General features: G+C 41.6%; 1 protein-coding gene across 1 annotated transcript in view; it reads right to left on the reverse strand.

Moving 5' to 3' along the window:
- LOC113219185 overlaps positions 1 to 26,699 on the reverse strand; it is a 491,184-nt gene that overhangs the window by 304,318 nt on the left and 160,167 nt on the right. The window contains exon 2 of the mRNA XM_026444616.1: positions 6,410 to 6,491. Within this exon, the coding sequence (XP_026300401.1) occupies positions 6,410 to 6,425 (16 nt within the window). The 5' untranslated portion in view covers positions 6,426 to 6,491. The remainder of the gene's footprint in view (positions 1 to 6,409; positions 6,492 to 26,699) is intronic.

The raw sequence follows: 26,699 nt of genomic DNA on the forward strand, positions 1-26,699 counted from the left end.
GGGGCAGGCATTCGTATTACAACGCGTGTGCCTGGTCTCCATTCGTTTCCTTATTTCCTTTTTTCTTTTTTCTATTTTTTCTTTTTTTTTTTTTGATCCAACTACCGTGAACCTTGGCGAGGCCGTGCATTTCCTACTTTTCCTCCGGCCGGAAGATGAATGGAGTTAACCTGCTTTGTTAATGTCGTCACGGGTAATGGATTGTTCGAGCTAATGGCAGCATTGCTTTCTTGTTTGCAATCAATATCCAGTTTTTCTATTTTTTCTCTTTTTTCCTCTTTATTTTTTTTTTTTTTTAATATAGGGGCATCTGTTGGCGTCTGACTTTTTTTTTCTCTCCTCCCCCCCATCGGTTTCTTCTTTGTTTTATCGCGTGTGTCACCGTTGAAAGAGAAATATCGTTTTGATTTATTTTGAGGGGAAAGGTAATGGCGGTTGTGACGTGGATGGAGAGGAATGATTCTTGCTTTCTTTTCCGATGAGATTTAACGATAGATTCTTTTTTCCTCTCCTTTCCTTTTCTTCTCTTCTCTTTTCTTTCCTTTTCCTTCCGATTCCGAGAGATTGAGTTCTATTTTCGTATATTTCGCCCCGCGAACTGATTAACGTCGTGCTATTACAGAAATAAAGGAATCCAATATCGAAATATTATTATTATTATTATTATTATTACAAAAGCAAGATCATTTATTATCATTTTCTCCTTTTCTCCTCGTTGCAAAAGATTTTCTCGCGATACCGATAAAAATTCCTATCTGTATAACCGTATAACCCACATACAAATATTCCATCCTATAGGATCCTCCTCGAGAAGAAATCTTTAAGCGAATCCATTGAACCATTCGAAAACCATTCCGCCTTTCTTCTTCCATTCATTTCACGTCGAATCGAAGATCCGTTTCTCTGAAATGGATCTTCGTATTACAAGCGCACAAACGAAAGGGAGAGAAACGAGAAACAAAACGATCGACGCGTTCGTCACGATTTGTTAATCGACGTGCGGATCCTGCTGCACGCTGGCAGGAAGGGACGAGGAGGAGGGGAGGTTTCGCCGAATTCGCCGCTCTGTCGGCGGCAGCAGATTTTTGGTGCGAATGCGTTATGGGTCACACACAGCCCCGGTGGCGGACAGTCACGTCGACGTGAACAATCGATGTTAGCCATCAGTTGCAGTTTGCGCGCGGGGAGGGAGAGGGGGAGGGAGGGAGGAATAGCAGCTATACCCGGGACAATTGTTATTGACAAATCGTAATGCCGGTCATCAGTCATGGCGGAGACAGGATGGATGCTCGTAGCGCGGCCCGCGCACGTTTCCACGTTTCTCTCCCTTCTCCCCCTCTCACCAAGCGCGTATGCGGCCGTACAAAGACGCGTTCTCCTCCTCGAGAGAACGCGTTGTTTGATCATCCACTTGGATACTTGGATAAAGTGTCAAGACGATGTCCAAGTCGGATGAAAAATTCAACGTGACGGATAATATAAAATGTGTATATAATGTTTAAATAATTAATTAATAACGATCGAAACTGTTGATTTTATAAATGCGTGAAAATCATCGATAAGGTTTTAAGGAAGATAGAATTTCGATATTTGGTTGGCTGAGCATTTGAATCGGTAAATTGTGAAACTGTTAAATCGTTGATTAAATTGTAAACATAAAAGGGGTTATTATTAACTTTAATAATAGTAATTTTAACCGTCCGTTCAGAGAAAAGATCTAAGATCGAATTGTTCTCTAATTTAAATTTCGTTTGCATATAACTCTGTTGTATAATTCAAAAAAAAAAAAAAATCCATGAATGATTATGCGGCAATTGTCGTATTGAAATAACCCGAAGGTAATGAAATAATCTGGTATGTTATAGAGCGTCGTTAAATCCCTTGAAAGGTTGAACAGGCAACTATGCTATATGTAAGGATCTTGAAAGGTTAAAGAAGTAATTTGTGGAAGTAATACGATGAATAAAATGTAAGACGGGGAGCACTAGATCTAGGGAAAAATGGATCACTCGAAACTATGCTGCCATAACACGACGTGTATATATGTATATATACGATATAATAAATTTAATGCGAAGGAAACCGGTGATTAATTGAAACTTTCGAACGTGCAATTGCACAGTAATGTATAACGATTTACAATAACACTGTTCTTCGTGTTTTTGGAATTCTTAGATTTTCAATTTTCTTTTTTTTCACGATTTGGAGGAGTGTTTCTAAAAATATCGAGACAGGAACGATCAATTTTAAAACGTTCGAGAATCGATCCAACTATCATTCTCATCGTATACGTGACGCAACATGGACGCTTCTTTGCGATCATCAAATTCGCACCGAGAAGATCTCGCTAAACAGATTATGACTTATTCGCACCATCGTGACGATTACGAAAGAGGTTAGAACGTACACGTAGCTGATTCATAATATCTCGTTCGCCTATAAATACATTTCAAAATCAAACAACGATATTTATAATTCAAGTTCGGAATGGATAATTTTTCTACGTAGACGAGAAATTCTAATTAAATTTAACGTCGCAGCTCACAACTCGCGGCGCGCATTTATCCAGTTTTCGAAAAGCATCGTACCAATTTATCGTTCAAATATCCATTGTCTATCCACGATTGGAATCTCCACCCGTTCAACCCTGTTCCCCACCCTCGTCGTAAGTGTCCACATACCAAAACCACGAAACCAATTCCTAACTCCACTTCCACAACCCCCCCTAATACCCAACTTTCAACTCTGTTTCCCGGAAACAAAGACACGCCTTCGAAGAATATCCGCTTCGTTCGCGCGAGTTTCTGAATCTCGCGTTTCTTTCTTTCTTTTTTTTTTTTAATTAACCGTATACACGTCGAAAATAAAATCCTCGAATATCTCACCCTCCATCTAAAACGACGAGGTGTTCGTTTCGATAAGATTGAGATCACGTCGAAGAAGGGGAAGGGAAAGGGGCGAGTGAACGGACATTTAGAATCGACTGCGCGAGATCAGAGCGAGCCATCCTGCTCTAAGATGGCTTCGAAGCGAGGTGGAGGTTCGACGTGGCTTTTGGGGTCGGGATATCGCATTATTCCCGGCTGAATGGGGTAAATCAGGATCTCGTAGAGTTTCGACGTGGAATCGACGGTGCTCTCGGATCGCTGATGCTGAGAGGATGAGGATTGGTTGCCAGCGGCTGCCTTGGGAATTCAATTATAGCAACGGAACAATGGCAACCGCGCCGGTAATGAAGGGACCGTCGCCGAGAGGTCATCGGATTACATGGTATTTACAATACATAAGTCGGATGGTTGTCGAGGATCCCCCGCCACCATCCTTTCCTTTCAATTTTATCCCCCGTGTTATCCTCCCCCTTTCCGAGATGTCCGAGTTAAAAGCGTTTCTTATAGCGTAAAATAAAAAGACGAAGAGTAAACACGATCGTCTCTCTCCAACTAATTCGAATAAACTCGTTAAGAAACGCTCGTTATTTATTTGCAAACTGTTCGAACGATCGAGTTTCCATTGGAATTTCACAATTTCGATAAACGAATGAAGAGTAACGAGGAAAGTTTCGTAAAAATATTCCTAATAAAAGATCCAACATCCGATATCGTTCCAATCTTATTCATCTATTCGGAACGCGGCCAGTTTCAGCTTGAACGTGATCGAGATTTGTGGCGGAAGTGGTCATCCGAGTAAACATCGGTTTTTCACGGAGGGAGGAAAAAAATTTACAAAGAAGAAACACGACCCCTTTTTGCCACGGCCGAGGACGGGTTTCGTAATTACGTTATCGGGGTGGAGGGGAGGGGAAGCACGGCTCTCTCGGTCGGCCGGCCATGCGTTTAGAAACAGCAATGGATTCCGTCAATAACCTGTTTAAAAGAGACTAAATTCATTATTTGCCTTCTATTCGGCGCGCCCCACACCGTTTCCCTGAATTTTTTTCTTTTATACATCCCCCTAAAGGAAGGGGGCTTACTACTACTATTACTATTATTACTCTCGTGATAGGAATCTCGCGCTTCAATCCAATATTCGAAAATCGGGATGTATTATCGATATATCGACCACCATTCTTTCCCTTCGAACGAAATACAGATTCTTTAGGGGATTATAATAACGTATGTACGCAATGTGAAATTCAATTGTGGGAAAGGAGGGGAAAAAAGAACTTGGTTATGATTTGTTAACTTTTCGAAACGTTGATCTGTTCATCATACACGTGGACAATTGTAAAACGAGGGAGACACGATAATTATTCCTTCGTATTTATTTTCGGATATTGCAAATAAAAAGAATGACATTTGGAAGTTATTGTTCAAAGTTTAAGATTTAGTTTTCGAAAGTTTTTGAAGGATATAAGAAATACCTAATTTTATTTTCAATGAATTGGCTGCCTCGTAAATAATTCTTTACATGTTGACTTCTGAAACTAACTAAATTTGAATAATTTGCCAATTATCTTTATCACGAAAAATTGTTTACAATGAATTTAAAATTAAATATATACACAGAGCGTAAAAGTTGCAGTAAATTAATCTTTGAAAAGCTTACACTGAAAAGGACATAAAATAACGCGCCCTAATTAAGAGAATTTTATAACCGAGAAACAATAATAAAATCAAACTTTCACAAACGTAAAGCATCGTATTAATTTGTTTGCGATAAAAAAATTTCGGCCAACGTTATTTTCACGCGGAAAGAAGCATTATCGAAAATTCGTTCGCTCGCTTCGCGACGACAAGCCAACATAAATTTCAATTTTCCATCAATCCCTGGCACAAGGAGGAATTCAACTGTAACAGTACGATATCGGATAATAGGCTATCAAGAAAACATTCTCAACAACCGCACCTGCACAGGAACCTTCTTCCCAGGGAATCGCATTTCTCCTCGGGAACGGCCGTTTACGCATTCCACGCACATTGTCAAACGATCGACTCGATTTCCATTCCTAATCCCCCGCATTTTACTCCCCGCATTTCCACTACAAAACTATCAGGAGGGCCGCGGCGACCTGTTAAATGCACGACAACAGGGAAACGGAATTACGTTTTCGAATCCTCTTTACTATCTTCCATGCAATAGACAACCGACCACCGCCGTATTTGCATATGAATATACCTGTAAAGCCACTTGTGCACACATACACACACGTTGGCAAGAAACGTCTCCACGAAACGTGAACAAATATGAGAACAATTATGGAAGAAGAAGAAGAAGAAGAATATATCTTTGGATAACCGCACGTGTCTTTTCACCCTAGAAACGAAATCCAGCACGTGTGATGCTTTTACAATTAAAAACTCGTTCGGTTTAGACGCTTCCCGCAGACTTTTTACCAGCATAGCTGGGTCCAGGAAGGAGGGGAGGGTTAGAGATCGGGGTCTTTTACATAATGGCTTTTCGAGCGAAATTAAATTCTTCGGGCACCGGGGTCCATTCCGAATGAACATCGTGCAAATGATACTGGACGTGTTCCTTCCCCGCATAATATCGATATATATATACATATAAAAACGGGGAATACATCAAGTTTATATTACGTTTATATCGTTGGTGCGTAGCCTTGAAAGAATTGTAATAAAAAACAAAATTGAAAATTTCGACCACAAACTGCACGACGAATATCTTGTCGAATTAAAGGTTTGAAAATATATTTCTCTCTTCTCCAGAAAAACTATTACACCTACACTTGTGTGCAATCTAAAACAGAAATTCCAAATTCGTCCTAAGCATATCCCTATCGCCACTGCATTTTCAAAATTAAAAAAAGAAAAGAAGATTAATCTTTACCGAGAATTTGTGTGTACTTTGAAAGCTTTGGAGAGAAAGAAGGTTAATAGGAAAAGAAAGGAAAAAAAGAAGAAGGAGAAACGCAGACGTCTGGAAGAAAATGGGATCGAGGAATGATTACTCCGCCCGTATATTCCATCCGCGATCAAGAAGGAGTCGGACACGTCTGCGTCGAGTCGTTTCCCCTCGTTAAGGGATTCCGTATAGTGGAGGGAGAGAAAGAGGAGGAGGAGGAGGAGGAAGGTTGAACTGGCGTGCGGATTGCGGAAGCAGTCGCGAGCGTTTTCGCGCTTCGCAGCCGCAGAGCAGTTCGGAGTTGCCATTCGGAGCACGTAGATTGCTAACCTAACTTGTTTAGCGGTTTTAGCGGTATTTGATTAGTTGAGTGAATTTCCGAACTGTTTCAGACCGCCGCCCAGGTTCCCGGCTTCGAGCGAATCTCGAGATCGGACGGCGACAAACCTTCGACGAATTTTCCGCGCGTACACACATCTCTCTCTCCCTTTCCCCTGGTAATACGCGTGGAATCATCGGCGTGACGAAATCGCGTCGCGTCCCGAAACACTATTGAATTGTAAAATCGAGCTGGCCGCGCTAGATTTCAAGACGTAAAACCGCTTACCTTGAGAGTAGTTCATGTCCTTCTTTCATGTAACCAGATAGTTACTCCTTGCCGGAGTTGCACGGATACAAGCTGTGCAAACCTGTAACAATTGTTAATTGAATTAGATGAAAGCAGTAATTTATAGAAATAATGTTAATCAAGAATGGAAGAATGAAATTTGACAATTTTATTATCGAGAAGTATATAATTTTTGATGATTGTAGGATTCGCTTAATAATAATGAACACATTTATACAATTTATATTATACACTTCTATCCATCCAACACGAATGGCGATAAATATCAATAAAGCTTATCATCGATGATGTCTAATCCGGAAATGTTATCGATCAGCTGTTTCGGCCGAATTACGTTCCTCTTCGTCCGTCTTGTTCTCCAATGCCGATTGGAAAATCGAAGTATCTACGAGGGTGGTTACGTAGACCCGTTAAATCCCCCCCTTGGCGGTGGCAATATACGAGAAGGACTTATTGGGCAACTAAGCCAATACCGCAAACGACCATGTCCATCTGGCAAGCTAATTAGCAAGTTATGAAATAAATTGCTATTATAACCTTCAATAATTCGGCTGTAATTCGAAACTTGATATAGTTTACAACACAAATTTTCACAACAGTGTTATATCTGCTAAGTGATACAATATTATTAATACAAATTTTTTTATCAGATCATCTTAATAAGTAATTTTGTTGTTCGAAAGAAAAAATTATTAAATATCACACGTTTGATCGTTCGCTAATAACGATATTATCCTTATTCGTTGGAATTGCCATCATCAAGGAATACGAGGGAAAGGAAATTAGAGGAAAGTGGGCAGAGTTATCTTGGCAAACATCGCTTAGAAAGAAAACACAATCGGATCGGAGTGGTGGTCGAAGAATGGATTTGTGTCGCGAAATAATCGGATAACGTTTCCCTCCATTTCGAAAGGGAGGGAAATCGGAGAAATGAGAATGGGGGGAGGGAGAAACACTTACGATACGCTCGAGATAAATTGATACCGGATGGATTACGAAATATCGCGTAGCCACGGTTAATAACGAATCTGATTTTCATTTTGAAGGATGTAAGATTATCGAGTCTAATTTATCAAACATGGGATGTATTTTTGCTCCGCGTCTGTCAGAACAACTCTACAATCACGAAGATTCCTATGAAGCCACCGGTGGTTTCAGGCGTGTCCGATAACCGTGATTCCATGCCATTCAGATTGATGTCCTTCGAGGTTATCCGATGCACGTTCATTGACCATAGGATAAATTGTTCGAAACATCGATATATATTTTTCCAAGCTATATAACTTCTCTCGACTTTTAATTTAAGAAAATCCATCCCTTAACCCGCCTCGAAGAAAATTCAATTTTCACATATGCTCCTCCCTCGAGGAGATACTCGATGGATGGAAACATTTTGCCCTAAAAAGAAAAAAAAAAAAAGAGGGTAGTAAAGGTCATCGACGAAACGATCGACAAGCAACGGTAAACGTTCCGTGCCTCGTGTACAAAGCCCGCTCTTCGTATCCAAACCGATGTCGAAGAGCGGTTCCTACCCACCTTATACACGATATAAATTTTCTTACGCCCCGGGGCCACGAATCGATCAATTTTCATGCAGTATCCTTGGGGAAGGAAGGAAGGAAGGAAGGAAGGAAGGAAGGAAGCGCTCTCTCCCACCATCCCACGGTTCCCTTACCTACCCCACACGAAGGAGGAGGGGTATTCAAAATGAATTCACGAAAGACCTAAAGGAGTTGGTATTCTGGATGCTGTTCGCGGCAATATAGGGCGAATAAGGTCCGGCCATTTGCAGGATAAAAAGGAGTGGAGTGGAGAAAGGAGTCGGAGGGAGGGAGGAGGGGAGGAGGTATGTGTTAAGGCTGTTGGATCGGCCAAGACGGAAGCCCGGGCCCCGGAATCGGCCGCGATGGCCAACGATCGGGATCGAAAGGGGAAAAATTGAATTATCATAAAGAAATTGCGTCCGAATATTCCATCCGACGTTCTATTGAATGCCGACGAGTAGATGAGAAGGCATCGATAGGTTTTCCAATATCGCCCGCGGCTCGCGCCAGGGACTTTTGCATCGGGAATTTTAAGAATCGAGGCTATCCTAGGATCTTGGCAAGCCGGTCTTCCCTTCTCTGGGAGAAGAGGTCGGCCGCGCTCGCATGTTGGTTCTCGTTCGTGCGTAAGGGTTCCTAAGGGAGGAGGAGGAAGAGAGAGAAGAAGAATTGGCCGGGTTGCTCGCTCTTTGAACCCTTTCGGGATGCGAGTCGCTCCTTGAATCGCCTCTCTATGGGCGGGAAAATAAGGGAAGGAGCGAAAGGTGAGAGAGAGGTGAAAGCTGAAAAGGCAAACCTGCGATCCAATTGTCGCGTATCCTCGTTAAATTCTTTCCTTCCTTTTTTCCCGTCCCTCAATTTATCGCCTTGAGTGGTCAAACTCTCTCTCTGTCGAAACGAGACGCGATTACACAGTTAACGAATTTATTTCGAATCGTTATTGCTCGAAAAAAACGCGCATTGTTCGATGAATAATCGTTTCGAAAAAAGAGAAACTCTCGAAACGATCTAATTTATTCTTAAAAAAAAAAAAACATTCTCCTGTATAATACTATTTCATCGAGATAGTTACTTATTCCCCGATATACCCGAAGTATGTAACAATTTTAATCCTCTTTCCGTAATACTCACCGAGTATTTCAAGTTTTCACGTTTTACAACGCTTTGCGGTTTATAACGGTTCAAAGGCATTATTAACGGTGCCCATTTAAATTTTACGACGAAAGTGTTACGCAAGTTTTATCGTAACAATTTTAACACGGGGGGGAGAAATCCAAAAACTCCGTGATTTTGGTATGGAAAAACCATCGAACCGATTCTTCTCTTCCGTGCCGCCATCGTCGATAAATTTTCGCGCCAAACACCCGCCAGAACTCCAGAACTCGCTCAAAATTCTCTCCTCTCTCTCTCCACCTCCTCGAAAGAAATTTCCCGTTTAGAATTCGAGGCGAACCGTGGCCGTTCGAATGCGCATATCGATATATCGCTTAATTTTAACGATACACGCGCCGCTAGAGCGCGTATATATAATGTAAACTCAATACCTTGGAGCATGCATATGTCGGCATAAGCGCCATACGATCCCGATCCTGGATACCGGGCATCAAATCCCCGACATGGCCATTATACGCTCATTTCAGGTTAATACTTGGCCGATGTCGGTGCATTGACCTAACGACCGGGCGGGCCAGGACATTAAAGTTGAGCACCGCTGAGCCCCATCGCGCGGGCCGCATTGTCTACCCTTATTTGCGCAGTTGGCGAGCAAATTATCCCGAGGATTTCGCGGTGGGGAGGGAGGGGGATATCGATAATGGCGAGAGAAATCTCATGGAAAGCGGGAAGAAGAAGCGTTTGGGACAAAAGGGAGCTCGCAGAGCAACGGTTTCACAACGGTTTAACAACCCGGTTTGGAAAGGATTGTTCTTCCACTTTTTCTTTTCTCCACGATTTTGATTTGATAGTATCGTGAAATAATACTCCCTCAACTTGATTAATTATTTTCGTCTGTGAACTTGATCTTGGAATTTGATCTTCTATAAATTCGTTATCTCGCGGCTAAATTCGATGCTCCAATTTTAATGAAATGATTTTCTCAATCGACAAGAAACGAAATGAAATGTTTGTATCGAAGGATTATGAATTGAAGTGGTTTTAAATGGAAATTCGGACAGTCACGAGCGAACTATTTCCTAAAAAAAAGAAAATCTTTCGAAAGTAGCCACAAATCGCGCGTTATTTCAATCGGATAGATTCGAATTCGCTCGCGAGCTTCAACCCCTCCCCTCCCCCTATCCTCCTAGGAACTAATTAACTTTCCAATTACATCGGCACCATTTCATCCCGAAAACTTTCTCCCCCTAACGTGGAGAGGGGAGAGGGAGGGAGGCGAAAACTTTTTCGAAAATTACACGGCCATCGCCGATCGTCCGTCAAAGGGACGTACGGTTTCCTTTCACTGGCCCCGCGTGTCTTCCGCGTGGAAACGCAAAGAGTGTCGAAAGTTTCGGGCGGAAACTTTCCTGCCCCAAGTCCGAAAACGCGTCCTATCCCCCTGGCAAAATGGAAGAAGGGACGCGGTCGGCCGGCAAGCAGAAACTCGGCTGACTTTCCCCAACCTTTCTCAACGACGAAGGCGAAATTTTAACGGGTCGAAAGTTGGGAATAAAAATGAAGCTGATACCTCTCCCCCTCCCGAACAACTCACCGGTTAACCGCGGTGATTAGCATCGAATTACGCTAGAAAAATTTTATTTTAAATTACTATCCCCTTCCTTGAATAAAAAACAATCCTTTTCTAAACATCAAGCAGAAATTTTAACCAATTAACATTTTCTTTTTTCATCTCATTGGTAGACAAAAAGTTTGAATAATAGGAGTTCGACCCTTGGCAAGGAAAATCAAAAAACAGATCGTGAAATTTCGAAATTTCGTCGTTTGTAATTCGTAATTTCATTTCGCCAATTTCTGCTTCGTCTTCTGGCACACATATGCACGTCCATGACTCATTGTCGGCGCGACCGCGTCAAGTAATCGCGAGATCATGCGCGAGCGAAGCGTCGTAAACAGGCGACGGCGAGAGCGGGTGGAAGGTGCGTAGACGAAACCCCCCCTTTGCGAGCGAGGAGGGGAGGATATGTATGCGCGCATTGCGTGCGATTCGTCAGGGTTACGGTGCACGCTTTATGTCGAGCGTGTCGCGATGAGTCAGAGGAAGGCGAAGGAGATTCATCGCCGATCTGACTTGGTTGGAGAGGGATCGATCGAGTCTCTCGGATACAAAGATTCCAGGTAAATCGTTTGTTCTCGCCTGTTTCCGAGCTTAGATTAGTTATTGAAACGGATTGGAGAGTTTTTAAAATTATTAAAATTTTGTGGAATAAGATCGAGTAGTTTTTGATTATATATATATGCGTGAAATCTTTTCTCGGTTTTGTCTCGGAAGCGTGGAATTATGTGTATTTTTGTATACCTCGTCAAAGTATTTTTATTAGGAAAGTAAACTTTTTAAAATTGTTAAATTACGTTTTCCGATTAATTCCAAGAATGAGAAACGACTTGGCTAACCATGGAAATCAGGACGCGATTGCACACGATAATCGTAGAAATCGGGATTTATTTAAACGTTGAAGCACGTTTCGTATATTTCGATATATATATATATATATATATATATATATATATATTGCGTTGAGATAAGCGTTTTCCCCGCCGCATTCGCAGAAAAAGGATCTCTAATCTCGAATATGAAACGAGAATTTCATTTCCCTCCGCCGGCGAAGGAGCTGACGTAAGCGGTGGGTTCTTGACGACAGAAATTAAAAGCGCCCCGTTGATCCCATTAATCTTGAGATGATAAAACGATTAGCGATCCTAATGGAAAGAGATATTGAGGAAACGGAGGAGGAGCTCGTCGTTCGAGAGCCGAACGGATGAAAAATTCTCAAGAAGCGGCCTCCTCCCCCCCCTCCGTGGATCGTGGAATACCAGCGAAATAATAGTATTCCATCGCAAATTAAAATGGCTTCACGAACAGGGAGAAAAGGAGAGAGAGAGAGAAAAGGAGAGAGAGAGAGAGAGAGAGAGAGAGAGATCGGATATCCAATCCCGTAAGCTGGAAATATATGCGTCGCCGTTTTATAATTGTCTACATCGATCGGTTTAAAACGTGAATGTTCGCGATATATTATTACGTATAATAAAGGAGTTGATTATGCATTCTTTTGTCAGACGAATCGAGCCAGTCGTGGAAACTATTATTCATCGGTTATATATCGTTGCTCAAAATCAAATATCTCTTATTCCAAAGGTTTACACTTCTGTGCACTACAATAGCAAAATGCCTTCTCCTCCCCCCCGAATCTATTTCCATACTAAACATAATTCTACTTATACAATCTTCAGAAATTCGGATCCCGCGGCAGGAGGATTTCACAGGCATTTCACTTCTTCATCGCGTATATCCATAATATCCGCAACCAATTTTAATTTCAAATTAGTTTGTTCACGCACAGCTAAAATCAAATTTGTCAACCATCTTTTTGTTAACCTTTTTCACACCTAATCCCAATTATTCCTCCACTGTATGTCCCTTTTCGCAATGTTAAAATTCAATATCCACAAATAAAGAATTATTATTAATTACGTTTATCAAGATTAAAGTTAAATTATCAATTTGATACAACCGATATCTATATATATATACGACTTTATACGAGCATCATTATCCGCACAAAACGTATGCATGAGTTCTTCAAACGTGTATTCATGCAGTCTGATACATATTAAACTATTTAAATCAACCGGTTACTCTCGATCGACGGGCATCCATTCTTCACAATTTCCGTCCTATAATAATAATAATAATACCCTACGGTAATAATATACGTGTAACGAATTTCGAGAAAAAAAAAGGAAAAAAGGAAAAATTATTCCGCCAGATTACATTTGTATCCTCGGTGACGACATCTAAAGCCTCCCTCCCCTCCCTCCGCCTTTTACTTACATTCTTCGGGATATTATCGGGGGGCTTGCCGCGGATGCAGTTTTATTATCTCATCGCGTTAGGGTAGCTGTACAGCTGTAGCGAAAGGCGCGGCTGATTAAGAATGCACCCCAGCCACGATATCCATGACCCGTGGTTAGGGTTGGTGACATTAATAGCGACTACTATACGAGTCCAAGGATCCGACCCCCGAAGCGTCTTATATTTAATTCAACGCCACCGCTAATTCACTGCGACGCATATTCAATCATTTCGGGGTATAACGTCTTTATTCTCGCTCACGTCCGATTCGGGGAACTTGGCTGTGAGACGGCGAGAAGAGGGCACACACTTTTCCACGGAATTTCCGAGTTTAATTATAGACTTTGAGGAAAAACACGTAATCGCACGATTCTCGCGACGAAAGGGGCGAATTTCTTCGAAATTATGAATGTTAATTTTCCTAGGCGAAGATTCCGTTGGATAAATAAGGTTTGAATCGATCAATCACTTACAGCATTTGTTTGGATGTTGTTGAGATATCAGTGATTTGTAGAAGTGTTTATATTTTATATATTTCGACGGAGGATAATAATAATTTCGCGATATCAAAGACTGTGTTGAATATTGATTGGGGAATAATATTAGGCTTTTCCATTCTACGAGCCACGAAAACGAGATAGTTAACCGTGTTCTTACAACAAAATTTACCAAAGCGGTGAAATTAATGGCCAGTCATTTGATCAAATCGGAATTATCGTTCAATTAACTATCAGGCAGGACACGTATCCGACAGGGGGTACATTATTGGATCAATCGATTCGACATTGAAGTCAATAAATGGCGTAGTTTGTAATGCCAACAGCGTGCGATTAATAATTACGATTAATTAGAGAATCGCGTTGCACCGATGTAGACCATTTGTAGTAAAAGCAAAATGGGCTGTAAATCCTTATTTGACTGTTCCGTAATATACGCGTTTCGTCAAGCCAGGCGTTCCATCGATTCGTCCCCTCCCTCGCCATATTATTATTCGAAATAACAACGCGCTCAACTCGCTCGCTAAATAAAATATATATAGAGAGATTCTTGGATAACTCTACACACGGTAAGATTATAAATTATTCTCGAGTACACCTCCAAGTATCGTTAGAAATATCTTTACCTTTAAAAAACGATCGATCCTCTCCAAGATAATCTAAAGACGAGTTTATGTCCCATCTGAAACCTTTTTCCACGCTGCTGCTCCACTTCTATCCGTAATATATTAAATCTATCGCGACTTTTCGAAGCACTCTGTCATCGCTAGACGACAATGATCGCCGATATATTTCGCGAGGATTATCCCCTTTGTGGATATCTCCCCTCCTCCCCAGTCGAGACGTTCCAAAAATGATGGTTGGGCAACCGTTTCGTGGAGCGGAACGGAGTCAAAAAGAGGATTATACTTTACGTTCCCCAAGATTTCTTTGATTCTCTCCTCTCTCTCTCTCGATATTTCATCCCCTAATTCACTCATTGTCTCACTTTTACACGTCCATTGTCCCATATTCCTCTTCCTTTGTTCCCCTCCTTACGTATATTCCTATTACACAGTCGACCGACTTATCCCTCCTCGCTAATTCCAACCCATTCTTTATCCCTTTCTCATTCGCGCGAAAACTATATACTCCATCTTTCTTCCTCCTCTCCCCAAGTCGTTTCTCTCTCGCGTATATACATTCGACAATTCGTCCAACCTTCGTCGTCGCGTCCCGTCGATTTCCAGGGGCGAACTACCGGTGTTGCTCGTCAGACGGAATACTAATTCGGGATCGCAGATTTACAGGTTCTTAATTTCGTAGGCAGGTTTATAAATTGGAATACGGCGACGACGCGTTGAACGTAATGCAACGACTTGGACCTCCTCCTCCTCCAACCCCTTCAACCCTCGCCGCTTCTTTGTCCGCCCTCTCTCCATTCCACACCTCGTCTCCCGCGCGTAGCCGAGAATACTAATGACACCTCGGGACTAATAAAAATTGTAGCAACGATTTCGCGGGGGGGAGGGAGGCGCAGTCAACTTATTTGTCTTCTCCACCCTGGAAGAGAATTTCATAATTTCTTCTACAGATGTAAATTGAGATAATCTCTTTCTTCCCTTCTTTTTATTTAATTTTTAATTCTTTCCCAATTTTATCGTGTATTTTTTTTTTAATCACATCCGAGAATTCTTTCAATTCTTTTTCCTTTTATTTTATTGAAGGAAAAATTTCATTATTTTTCTCGAAATTCCGGTATTTTCAGAATCTTATTACATCTCCTTCTCCATTCGACGATTCTTTCCCCTGTGTCAATTCCTCTAGCTCCTACCAGCTCCTCTCCAAAGGTATTCGAGGGATGAAATTAGCGGGCAAGCGCGGCACGATGAATGAGCACGACGATGAAATTGATTAGATTTCATTCGTCGTTTAATCAAACGGCGCTTTTAAGTGCCATTAAATCCACGATGGAAATTACCACGCCGCGAGCTCATGGTTTAACCTTGTTACGAGTCCCTCGTTACGTTCCCCGATGCGACCCTTCTTATGCACGATGATGTATTTGTCGATGGTTTGCGACCACTTCCGCGTTAATATTCGATAAAACGCCACGTCTTACTCGAGGAGAACTTTGGCCTTTCATTCTTTTCAAACAGAGCAACCAAGATATCGTAATCGTAATCCTCTCGAGCTCTGCGAATAAATAAATTTAATTCGCAAAAATTTTATAACAAAAGAATATATATTTGTTCAAATCCGTTTAAGATATATAAAAAAATGATTCGATAACGTATTTACACGTGATATCGGGATTTTTAATCAAAAGTTAATTCAACTTTCTTTCCATTCAAGCGTCACTGTGAAAGAATATTTGAAGAATTTTTAAAATTAGTTCGTACGAAAGGTAAACCATGGTTAAAAGGGATTTTTATTCCCGGCATATCTTACTCGTATGTTTTCATTTCACTGCCGGTTGGCCGCAAAGAAAGAAGCACATAGGAAACCGCGCAAAGTCACGGCCAAACGATTTATGCATAGACGTTACTTTCCATGAAAACTTTCGCAATCTCGTTCACCCGTGTGGTATAGGTTAGTTCGGGATCGGGGTAATATCAAGTTACCTTGTTAAATTGGAAGGGTTTCCGTAGATTACTTCCTTCTACTCAGGAATTATTCCTCCGCTTGCTTGTTACCAAAAATCCTTTCGCGAGACAATCATTAATACAACTTGTTATCATTGAATATATACAATTAACCCGAATTTCGATCCCATATTGTAACCAAATAATTCTATATATTTTATAATCGAATCTCTTCTACTCTAATTTCCTGTTTCTTCATTTCCAATCATTTAACAATCATGATCAGGTTTATACAAATTTCTTAATTTAAAATTCAACCATCAATGAAAGCAAATAACGACAAGAATGAAATTAACAAACCTCGAAAACTTCTAAGAGGAATATTAATCATCTCCAAATTCCTCTTCGAACGAACTCGATCCACCTCCTCCTCCTCGTCAAATTTCACATTGCAATTCTCTCCCGGGGAGAGAAGAGAGTATCCGGGACGGGAGAAAAGTTTCTTTTCCCCGGTGGTGGAGAAACGAAGAAGTGGCGCGAAAAGTATGTATCTCAACGACGTCATTTATTATTTACGGCGGCGCGCGCTGTGCACAAATATCCTCGAAATCCTTGTTACCAGCGGCGGGGCTTAGCCGGCGGAACGATTTCTCCACCGCTTGCTCAATTATTTCAGCCCGCTCTCGCGACTACACGCGTACGTTACGGGGTGATGGATGACGCGCTCGCTCGGCAACCCTCACTTCGACCAACCCTCCCTCCCTCCTCTTTCTTTCCCTCCCTCCCTTCCTTCCTTTCCCCCGCCAATCCCCGCCGCCACCCTCTTGCGTGACTCCCCCCTTGCCACGGGAGATGCCGCTTGAATAATTACCCCCACGGTGTACTAAACTCCAGTCTGGCTACGTGAAATCCGAGCACTGAATTCGCCAGACCGCTGTGCGGTACTTTAAGGCTAGACCGTGCAGGTGCTTTAAGGGGCGAGCTTCTAATTAATACGTCGGCAGAGAGAGGGAGAGAGGGAGAGAGACGGGCTCTGGTCAGGCTGTGCAAATTTTGCTGCTGTTATAATACAAAGCGTTACCATCCTAAAAAGGTTCAACAATCAAAGGACGAAGAATTCTCTTCTCTTCGATATTCGATTGTCTCGTAAAATTTCGAGAAGAAAATGCGCGAAAGAGAGATTCTATCTATAAGAATCGATCATAAGAATCGTGCTTAATTATCGTTCGAGAGAGAAAATTCTCTTCTCTTCGATATTCGATTGTTTCGTAAAATTTCGAGAAGAAAATGCTTGAAAGAGAGATTCTATAAGAATCACGTGCTTAATTATTGCTCGAGAGAGAAAATTAATTACCACCATACTGAAAACAACGGATAAAAAAACCGGAGTCGAGCGATTTCGAAACGAGCGTGTGACGACGAGAACACGAGCCGTGTCGCAACACACCCCTCCTCCTCCCCACTCCACCCCATCCCTCGTTGACCGAGCCGAGTGACTATGATGCATCGGCAAACAGCGTAAGTCGGGAGCGTCGAACCTCTGCGGACAAACGGTTGGAGAGGCAGGGCCGGCAAGGATCAATAGCTGAAGGCCGAATTGCGTGGCGATCAGGACCAATCGGTACCCGTGACGACCGCGGCGTGTCGTCCCGTTACCAGGGGGGAGGGAGAGAGAGAGAGAGCCTCCACCAACTTGGAAATTCGATTTTGCGTGGGAGCGCCTTTTTCCTTTTTTTTTTCAATCAGCGTTATCGGCCGCTTGCCAACCCTATCGTCGGGGATGGGACGAGGTAACTAGAGAGAGAAAGGGAGGGAGGGAGGGAGGGAGAAGAGGCCGATTGCGCGTAACCGGAGGGTGTCGAGGGAACGAACGAAACGCGGGGAAACACGCGGAGAGAGAGACACGCGGAGGATCAGTCGTGAAAAAAGAAAGAAAAAAAAGAGAAAAAAAGTGAACAAGCCTGGCCCAGGTTTCCTATCCTCCTTTGGTTGCCTCTCCTTTCGAGGAGAGGCGAGCGGGGGTGGCACGAATCGAGGCGAGGCCGCCTCAAACCTTCGAGAGACTTTAAGTCTCGTCACGTCGCCGATGAATGGCCTGACGAGACTCCGCGAGACTTTGCGAGACAATCGCTGGGGAAATCTGGGGACCCCGCCGCGCTGATCCACCCTTCCTCTTCCCTCCCTCGCCACCCCTCCCTGTTTCGCCCTATTACGTTCCTCCCCTCCCTGTATATCCCTTCGGTATCTCGTCCGCGCGGCCGTGACGTTTAATCGGACGAGAATCGTCCCGCGATTAAATTTCTCCCTCCCTCGCCGCATCTTGCGGACGTCGAGAAGATAGAGACGGTTTTGGAAAAAAAATTAGGTGGGTCTCGAATGTATCATGCTCTGAGTGATATAATATACGATATACATTTCGGTTGTGAAAAGTTGGGAGGAGAAGAAAGGCGAATCGATCCGAATCGTTCTGAGAAATTTTTATGGCAATCATGAATGCCTTTTGGAAAATTATGTATATAAATAGCGGATACGTATCGTGAAGACATCTTGGGGAATTTTTTCGAAAGATATCGATTATTTCTCAATCGCCTCCCCAATTTTTCGCGTATAAATTGCAAGAACGAAAGATACCTTAATTCATCGTGAAAATTCTTTCTACGATTGTTGGGAGGGAGAAAAGTTGCACGAGATAGCATCTCCTATCTACCGTCGCGCGCATACAACCGTTCGGCGAAAACGGTCCCAACTTCTCCGCCCCCTGGGCATAAATAATTCGTTCTCCGTCGGATGAAGCGGCCGTTATGTGCGGTATACATTAGCCGGACAATTGGCGATGCGTCAACTTTGCCCGATAATCGATCGGGGACATTTCATTATTCACAAAGTTACGCAAACTCGTTCGGTCCTGACCCAGAAAGTGCTCTCTCGTTACACACATACAGAGGAAAGAGGAGGGGGGAGAGAGTTTGGCGCGTCTATGACTTTCATTGGATGGAAACGTTTCCGCGAGCCATCGCGTCTAACTTACTTTCTCGTGAACAAAACCGGGGTGAGAAGGGAAAAAAGAGCGGAGCTTGCAGAGGATACACTTCTAGGCGCGATAACGACAGCAATTAGCGAGACTAACCGTATATAAATCTCTTTCATCTGCATAGGGGATGATCGTTGCGGAAACTATAGCCGATTGTTGGGCTTCGGATGTTTGCCGACTAAATCTCGCGAACTAGGAATTGAATTTTTTTTTTTTCTCCTTTAAATCGTGATATTGGAATAATTATACGAAAAGTTGATACGTTTATCCTTTAAATTGTGATACGTTTATCGATAATACATTGGTGGGAGAAGAATATTCGTAGATTGTTAAAAAGAATTGTCTCTATTTCGCTTAATTTCTTGGCTCGATGATTCAATCACGTTCGTACAATAGAAATAAGAGAAATGTCGTGAACGAGGAAGGAGATTAGTAATTAGAAATTTTTGGAGAGATGAGATTGAAGAGTCTCGATCGATTTAAAGGAGGAGAGATCCAGGAGGAGGATGATGTCGCGTATACGTTCCGTCTAGTTCTCGGCGGTTTCGTTGGCACATACCACTTTGGCTGCCTGTCTGTCCGCCAAGAATTATAACGTGACGCTGCGGTTAGCCTGCGTGGAAACTTAACCAACAACCTTTGGTCCTCCTCCATACAGAGGTATCTTGTTTCGTCACCATAGGAGAGTACAGTGTCCTTTTTGACAGTGTATTTTCCGTGGAAAATGTTTCAACGACCAAACTTGTAAGTGTTCAAAGCTTAACTTTAAATTAGCTCGTGTGCTAAAGTGAAACTGGAAACTTTTTCCGAATATTTCCGACAAATACAAGTGGGAACAAATTTCGAGATTGATTGAACGATATGAAAAGAAGAAGAAGAAAGTATAGGAAAAATAAATGTGACTCGAGAGAAACAAAGTTTTCGAAGTTGAATGGTACAATGGATAAAATTATATATAATGTGCCAATTGTATCGAATGGTGGTGAACACGTTTTATTCTAAAACTCGTTCAAAATGTTTACTTAATCGTTCGAGTACACATTCGTGTTTAATTCATTCAAGTTCGAGCCGTTAAAAAAATTTTATACTATAAAAATTCTCTTTCTTCTTTTCAAACATTGCAATACTTTACACGCGCTGAATAAGTTTTCAGAACAGGATTTCTGTTGTAGAGGTTTGATTTTTTAATTGTTCTCTTGGTTCCTTTGCCGCCGAATTATAAAGCGAGCATTCGAAGAAAGTTAAATCGCTTCGTCAATGCATTTTAAAGTCACGTTGTAACAAAAACGTTCGTAATTATTCGACTACCATAATTGCAATGTAGATACAATGCGTCACACGATACGTGAACGATTCCATTCGAACCCCGTTTGTTCGCTTATAGAGAGAAGAATGATATCAGGTGCAAAGTATTTCGTATTTGAATTTTCTTCTTACACGAATATATATAACTTGTTCAGAAGAAAAAGTTAAATACCGCACACAGTTAGATTCTTTAAAAGTAAAACTTAAATTAAAGCGAACTCTTCTACGTACTTCGTTTCATGAATATTCCAAGTAGTCGCTTATACTTGTTCTCCGTTTTAAGAAAAACGTCGTCGATGTCATTGTCGCTAAGATTTTTCAAAAAAAAAAAAAAGGGAGAAAAAGAGAGAAAGAAATAAAAGTAAGGAACGAACGTAGGTAGGAAAAGGAAAGAGAGAGGGGAAAAAAAGGAAATAAGTTGGTGGAAAAGTTACGACACGGTGCTAAAAATGTCGTTATATGGAGAGGCGCGAGAATGGTAATAAGAACGAGGAGAAAAGAAGAAACCGAAATGATAATAATGAGCAAGAGGAAGGGAAAAAAAGGGGAGGAAGGGAAAGGAAAAAGTAATGGTACATTGTTTCTGTAACGCCGTTTCGACTCGAGACAAGAAACTTTGAATGCGTTCGCAATGTAATAAAAGTTGGTTATCAAACTTTTTAAACAACGAAAGTGGAGGAAAGGGAGGGAAATAGTTACGTTTCTTCGGTATATAAATACAAACGTAGCAAGAAAATATCCCTAATGGTGTTATTCTTTAAAGAATACTAATTCGAAAATCTGCTTTCCTTCCAATAATTCAATTTCGATTGTATACATTTATTCGACGATAGGAAAAATGAATGTAATAATAAATACGAAATAAATCCGATTAAAATATATCACGCTGGAAAATAAAGGTAAGAATAAAAGTTTTCAATAATCGGTTACAAATTTTTTTTTTAGTTTCGCCGTATCGACGGTTGGAACAACGGAAGAAATATTGTTTCCTGGAAAGGAAATCGTTTGACTCGGATAGAACGTACTTATCACCGTCTCAAAGAAGCTGCAATAGTTCAATTCCATGCAAATCTCTGGGGTATCCCCGGCACGCCAGCTTCGATACCGTTGAAACGTCTGTTATCGGGACGGGTCTATTTTACGATCAACTCGAACCGCTTCCTTGACTGGCGAACTGAAGGAAATCGGGACATGTTTAACGATCGCACACCCCGATATATATATATATATAAATAAAATGTTTGCTCGAACGTGCGTAAAATTTGAATGATTTAATAAATATCGAAAGAATACTCTTTGATTAATTTCTTCTTTCTAGATCTACTTTTAAATAATTTAATAAGAGAAGAAAGTAATCTGAAATATCGAAGAAGGCATAATTTTACTTAAAAAAAAAAAACTGATTAATCTTCTCTCGTTTCAATTTCTTCCAAAACAGGGAAGGAAATGAAATATGCAATATCCTCCCAGTTATCTACGTCCGACATTTCGATCACGATCGCAGAAAACCGTTTCATAGGAAACGAACGATTACCGATAAGAAAACCCGTGGCTGGTTTCATCATCTGGATCAACAAGATAATGTCAATGTTGTCACGCGACAGTGTGTGTTATCAAAGCGAGCGATGTATACCCCCGGTAGTAACATGTTGACCATGAATTTTGAAACTGGGCGCCGCGCAAACCGCCGCTGGTCCATTCGTCGAGCCGTTAGACCCGGCAGAAATTCGTGTCCACCGTAGTGTGGACAGGAGAAGCACGACGAAACGACCAAATTTGCATTCTTGACCGCAAATAGCGGCAGAGCGGCGGGGCGGGGCGGTGCGCAGAGATGGCGGCACACGTTGAAGCAAGGAGACTGAAGCTAAACTGGCACAAACGAGCTAATTTGCTCTCGTTAGTGTGACTGCGTACATCGTCCTCGTTATGAGCGGCGGCGTGTTAATTACACTTACACGTTGTCCGCGCAGGGAGGAGGAGATAATGCATCCGGTCATCCAAAGTATCCTACCTGGTGCCGTATGATCCTGGCCGACGAACAGGGATGGAAACGGTGGAACCGTTCCCGTGGAATGCGAACGAATGTCACCACTCCTCTCCCCGACTAAGTTAAGACCACTTTTTCACAGGTTGAAACGTACGATCCTGCGGGAAGATTGAGTGGGGCCCCGAGATAGCCCGAGCAAATTCGTGGAAATACGAGGAGGAGGATGATACGGTGGAAAACGGCGAGAGAAAATTAATTTTTCCTTTCTCTTCTATCCTCGTTAATCGGAGATCGAGAGCCAATTTTGATTTTTCTTTTTTTTTACGAATTTTCATTTACGAAAAAAAAAATTACGCTCTAACCTTTTCTAAATTCAAATTTGGATCAAGAAGAATTGAAATTGATCTCCAGATCGTCGAATGGGGAAAGGAATGCAATCGATATTTCCGATATCAAGAAACGATATCCACAACTTCCGGATGACAGAAACAACTGTTGTAACGATTCTTCACGAGGAGAATACGATAAAATCCATCCAGGAGAAACTTTGTCCTCCCTCGTAATGAAAAAAGTGTCTACGCGGAGATGAAGTCTACGTACGAAGCTGAGGGTAATAACGAGATGATAAAGTATGGGGAGAGAAACGATAAAACGAGAAGGCGATACATCGAAGGGAGAGCGCAATTCTGCGGGATGCGGAAAGAGGGCGAGGAGTTGGTGATGAGGTGGTAGCTATCCCACGGGTGGGTGGTACGATGTGGTACAGGAATAAGTGGAGACGCGCCAGATGCTGGGCTCCAGCCAATGGAAATGTAAAACTGTGGCAACTACTCCCGTGGAATAAAGTGGGTGAATAAAATACAACTAAATCCGGCGACGGTCGGTCACCATATACCACCGTGCTATACCTGCCAGCCTAAGGGTGGTTGGAAACGACGGTTGGTTGCAACCAACCCCTGGACCTGCAACCACACGCGTCGTCGTTCTTATACGAGATAAAACACACGTCGACGAAAATTTATCCACGGACGGGAAGGAATGGAACTCGCGCTGATGTCGATACAACGATTCGTTACGGAATCTCTTTTTCTTTCTCCATTCCTTTTTTTCTTTTTTGAAAAGGAATGTATCTACTGAGCGAAAGCTTTCGTGTATTATCTCGAGAAGGAGTATTATTTAAAATTTTGATCTCGACAAAAGAGTTGAAATTTTGATATTTTTCTCATCTTTGAATGCAATTCACTTTCGAGAATATTTTTTATAAATAAGAACAACAGGAATATCGTTAATGATATAGCGTGGTTAACTAGATACAAAGAAGGAAGAATTTTTCTTTTCGTTAATTCAACATTATTGTCCACTTCGTATACCGAATTTGATATCGAAAGAAAGGAACTTGAATATAAAATTATCGTTGAATCGAACGACACCACTTATTTATAGTTGAATACATTCGTGGCGCTCGCGTGTATGACTGTATCTCAGAGCTATTACTCGTAATGATTTAATTATCTTTCTACTCGAAGAAACGTAGAATTCATCCGCCCGTTTATAATTAAAAAGCAAAATACATTGTTAGAAGTTGCAGGAGGCAAAATGCAAATTATATACGCGGGAGAAAAGAGAACGCTCGACGGAGACGAGAGCAATGCTACATTTCCTTCTTCCTTCCCCCCACTTAACAGCGGGGGTGGTATCGAGCCGAGTCTCTTCCTTGTTACATTTCCCCCGCTATTTCCTTCCTTTGCCCTCAGATATTGCGGTTGCTAAATGGATTCATCAGCATTACCACGTCATTCTGAATGTGGCTCGAGCCGTGCGGGAGGAAGGGGAGAGAGAGGTGGTTCACTTTTCATCCTACTGTCAGACTTCTCCCATCTTCGTCAATATACTTCACCTAGTTTGTGGTGTGCGCATAGGATACGAGGTAATCTCTTGCGCTGCATTAACTTATTACGTATCATTCTTAACGTTTGCCTCCACGCAAACGAAAGAAGAAAAATCAACGTCGAATGGAAACTCGATGGAGCAAGTTGTGTTAAAATTATTATCCAAGGAATGATTTCTTTTTTTAATTATTCAAATTTATTTATTTATAGACCAATATATTTTTTTTATCATTAGTTATATGAATTTTGTATCCTTGATCGAGATTGATATATTTTATAGAGTTTAGAATTTTATTTGCATTATTGGTTTATCCAGTGTTATTTGTTGGACGAATTTCTAATTGTAATTATGCAATTTTAGGATCAATACGATTAGTTTCGACTATAATTTCGAAATTAATTTATTTTTTTTAGTTTTTAAGTTGATAATATTAATCGAGAGATTTTCATTTAATGAATTTATTTGTTATATCCATTATATTTAATAATATTAACTAGAATATTGATATATACAAGAAAATGTCTTGATTGGATACTTTAAAAAAAGAACAGCTTTCTTCTTCCAAAGTTTTTAACAAAATCCAATGTCGAAACTTATTATTAACCGACAACATACAATTTTACACGATATAAATTCCATCGATCCTGTCTTATAATTTTACAAACGGAAGAAATATAATATCGAGAAGAAAACGATAAGTTTACAAATATTTGCGTGAAATCGATTTAGCAACTCTGTGCGCGGTTTAAGCAAGTTCACATACATAGGTGGGAGAGTTAATAGAGAGAAGCTAGAAATACCACAATCGGAGCACTCGAAGAAACAAAGGCGGGGAAGAGGGGAGGGTACGCAAATCGGAAATCTGCAATTCACACACAAGTTCCGAATACATCGAGGAGATGGTGAACTATTGAAGAGTCAAACTACTGACACAGTGTACACAGATCCGAAGATTCAAAGGCTGACAATCGCTGGGAACTGAAGATCCACAACCCCGGAGAACAATGCTTTAACAATTCGGAAATTCAGAATATCAGACCTATTATATAGAAGGGGGACCAGAAATGCGACGATCAGCATATTTGGGTTACCTTTCATGGATATTCATGTTTGCGATCCAATGTCTACCAGTGATTAGAACCATTCGCTATAAAACTATGGATGTAATAAGTAACGCGGATACTGAAATGACGATACGATTTTCAAAATTTGTCGAAGATCACGATTCCGTAAAATTACGAAGGGAAAAGTTTGAAACTTTTCGAAATAAATCAGAATTAGAAGAGATCGGGTCGCAATTTTATTTCGACATCGAAACCTGATGGTATTATAATTTATCGTGCAATGTACATATTACATGATGCAACTCGGGTATCCTAATCCCAAAATCCGGTTCGGTTTGCATCCCTTGGCTCCAGAGAGAGATCCAATTTGGGTCTCTTGGTCTCTGGGTAGTGGAGAGCTCGTGTTCCATGTCCTCGAGGTATTCCAATTCGTGTTCGAAAGTCCTGTTCGATCGATCAAACGATAGGGTCAAATCAAGTCTTTTAATCATAGAGGGAAGACGTTGTTGGAATACGAGCTCTCTCTCCCCACGGCAAATTTTCCCAAATTACACATACCAAACGTTATTAATGAATATTCATAGATAGAAAATCAAAATTTAACGTCACAACTCTCCTTAACAACAATAAATTTTTCTCCAAATTTACATTTTTACAAATCTCTCGGTCGTCGATTAAGAATAAAAGGATCCAACGAAAGCTGTCAAGAGTCTCTTCTCCTTTTCTCAGAGGAAAGAGGAACACGCGCTTAAATATAATCGACCTGTCCAAAGAAATTTAAGGGAGGAAATTCAATTTCAGCGCAACACGGTTGTCATCCGTGTCATTTATCACAGTTTTTAACGATCTGCCGCGCGGATCATCAGCTTTGAGAAGCTCGCAAAGGAGGTGCGAAGCGGCCAGTTGTCGGCACAATGGCGCGCGTACAATTAAACGTCTCGTTAAACCAAGCCGCGCGCGCGACTTTGTCGAATAATGCGATTCGAATGCGGCCTCGTGCGCCTCGAAACGCTTCAAGAGACGGCATAAATAAAAGAAAAAGCGTTAACGCGAGCTTACTCTACGTGAAGAGAGAGAGAGAGAGAGGGAGAATCGTGTACGCGTCCCGTTCTACGTGTTGCATGCAAATTATACAGCGGACGGTAACAAGATCTCATTTCGAGCCTCGAAACTGGCCTCGTTCATGGCCGAGTTAAATTTCTTCGCGCAGGACGTGGCGCAGTTCTTAGACAGTGTGCAATTTGTTGCGTGCACGTGAGAATTGCGACACTTGCGATATTTCGTTCGCCGAGGGACACAAGCGTCGAAGTTGTATATGGAGATATTCGATGCACAAGAAACTATTCTTTCCAAATCGAGGA

The sequence above is a fragment of the Apis mellifera genome, linkage group LG1 (genome assembly GCF_003254395.2).
Source record: "Apis mellifera strain DH4 linkage group LG1, Amel_HAv3.1, whole genome shotgun sequence".
Classification (NCBI taxonomy): Eukaryota; Metazoa; Arthropoda; class Insecta; order Hymenoptera; family Apidae; genus Apis; species Apis mellifera.